Genomic DNA, 2601 nt, shown 5'->3' with positions numbered 1-2601 from the left:
GTTGCTAAACCACACGATGCATAGCCAAGACTTCCATAAGCTAGTACGCACAAGCCAAGCCGGCGATGCAAGCTTCCAAATAACAGAATTTCTGCATAAGAATCAAATTAAATTTCTGCATAAAAAATGAACTCACAATCGAATAACAGAATTTCTCACACAGAATTTTTTCTAACAAACTTCCAATCCCTCTCATAACTCTATAAAATCAATTCACTTCTCTTCATCCAGATTCTTCTTCTTCTCTTCAATTCCTTCAACAACTGTAACAAACTCACAAAACAGTTAACCACCACTTCAATCCAATTCTCTTCATCCTTCAATCCACAACAATTCCACCGAAACACAACCGTAACAAGCAAACCTCCATAACCACCGCCACACCTCACCAACAGAATCCATCAACGCGGAACGGAAGTGCGCGAAGAACGAATCAGCAACTAGTGATTCCTTTCTCGGAGCTGGAGAGGCTGAACCGGATCGGAAGCGGTAGCGGAGGAACGGTTCACAAAGTAGTTCACAGAATCAACGGCCGCGCTTACGCTTTGAAGGTGACTTACGGTCATCACGAGGAATCTGTCCGTCCTCACATCGTTCATAGAGACATCAAACCATCGAATCCGTTGATCAACTCGCGGAAACAGGGTAAGATCGCTGACTTCGGTGTTGGTAGAATTCTGAATCAAACGATGGATCCGTGTAATTCATCGGTAGGAACGCTTGCTTGCATGTCACCGGAGAGGGTAAACACCGATATCAACGACGGACAATACGATGCTTACGCCGGTGACATATGGAGTTTCGGTGTGAGTATATTGGAGTTTTACAGGGGAAGATTTCCGTTTGCGGTTGGTAGACAAGGTGATTGGGCAAGTTTGATGTGTGCTATTTGTATGTCGCAACCACCGGAAGCTCCGCCAAGTGCTTCGCCGGAGTTTAGGGATTTCGTTTCGCGGTGTTTGCAGAGAGATCCGTCGAGGAGATGGACTGCTTTGAGGTTGCTTTCGCATCCTCTTCTTACTCGAACGGTTTCTCCACCGTTGGGCTAACAAGTCTTCCCCACCGTTGGGCTAACAAGTCACCAGGGCCCATTCTGTTTCTGTGGAGTTTTTGTTTTTTTGTTTTTTTAGATTCAATTAGTTATTAGGATATTAGCTTATAATATTAGAGTATTTAAAAATTAATTTTAGGATTATTATGATGATTAGAAATAATTTTAGGAGTAGAATATATTAAGAAATACTGTTAGAATGAGAAATAATTTTAGGATTAGTCTAAATAGATTTTAGAAGTTAATTAGAAATTTTAGTTGCTAATAGAAGTTATTAGAAACATTAATTTTAGGATTAATTGTGAAAATATTAAAAATTGATTTTAGAGTTAGTTAATTAGATTATTAGAATTAAAATAATTTTTAGAAATAATAGTTTTAGAACTTTAGAGTTAATTAAAAAATGTTAAAAAAATATTAAAAAGAAATATTCGAAATAGTTTTAGAATTAAAAATCTTAGAAATTAGAAAGAAGATAATTGGAAATATTAAGGTGAGTTTAGGACTTAATTGATTTTAATTAGGATTTTCGTAAAAAGAAATTTAATTCAATATTAATCATAATTGTGAAATGACGATTCTACCCCTAGGCTTAGAAATAGTTCAATCTTGTATGCTCCCTTAGTTTTAGGACTAGTCTATATTTTAGAATTAATTTCCGTTTGATTCACTTTTATTTCATGCACTCCCCTGTACTTTACATGTACCCCCCCTCCCCTTTCTCATGTACGCATTTACTCGCTTTCTTTTATTGCTTGATTAGATACTCCTTAGGCATTAGGAACGCTCATCCATTCACAATCGATAATCAAACCCTTGATCCAACGTCAAGCGGTCTCTTTTTCAAATTAAACTCAATAAACAAACCCTTGATCCAACGTCAAACAGTCTTTTCCAAATCAAATTCAAAAACACAATAAATGGCGATTAGGATCGTACGTCACGAGCCTTAAGCGATAAAGAAGGGATGAGACTGGAGCTTTCCTACACTCATTCTGAATGCTTCGAACACAAGACGTTTGGCTTGATCGTTTGAGGTATTCACCTTTATCCATAGTCTTTAGTGCAATCCGAAATCAATAACACTTTCTCAAAACCTAAAAACAATCCAACTCATTCAAACCTTTTGTTTGAGCCTTAGGGCGACACAATCAAAAACCCTTCTTCAAGGTAATAAAATCAACAAAACAAACACAAACAATTTCAAAACCACGAACTACGGACGCTCTGATTTCTCACTTCAACAAGTGGGCATACGTAGGCACGAGGATCCATTCCTTGGCGAGCACACTAATTTAAAATCTACCTCCACTCCGCAAACCTTTGGCAAGCAAGCATTCGATAAACAACACACACGTAAGCGCAAACATCCTAGATGGTTCCCATGGAGTACCATGAATGTGAGGGGTGTTAATACCTTCCCCTTGCATAACCGACTTTCGAACCTGTTCGTGGTTGCGACGACCATATTTTGGGGTTTTCTCGATATTTTCCCTTTCCTTTGGAATAAATAAAAACCGATGGTGACTCTGTATTTTTCGCGTAACGAC

At 38.1% G+C, this 2601-nt stretch overlaps 1 protein-coding gene across 1 annotated transcript; it reads left to right on the top strand.

Annotated features, from left to right (window-relative positions):
* Positions 1–269: 269 nt before the first annotated feature.
* On the top strand, positions 270–2362 carry LOC127119117 (mitogen-activated protein kinase kinase 4; the record flags this gene model as incomplete). The annotated part of the gene is made up of 1 exon (XM_051049311.1): positions 270–2362. A coding segment is annotated over one exon (780 nt), but the record flags the coding sequence as incomplete, so codon positions are not given.
* Positions 2363–2601: the final 239 nt, after the last annotated feature.

Source organism: Lathyrus oleraceus, chromosome 2 (assembly GCF_024323335.1).
Source record: "Lathyrus oleraceus cultivar Zhongwan6 chromosome 2, CAAS_Psat_ZW6_1.0, whole genome shotgun sequence".
In the NCBI taxonomy this organism is placed as follows: Eukaryota; Viridiplantae; Streptophyta; class Magnoliopsida; order Fabales; family Fabaceae; genus Lathyrus; species Lathyrus oleraceus.
The sequence above is the reverse complement of the archived record's forward strand: the minus strand, read 5'-3'. Positions and strand labels throughout refer to the sequence as shown.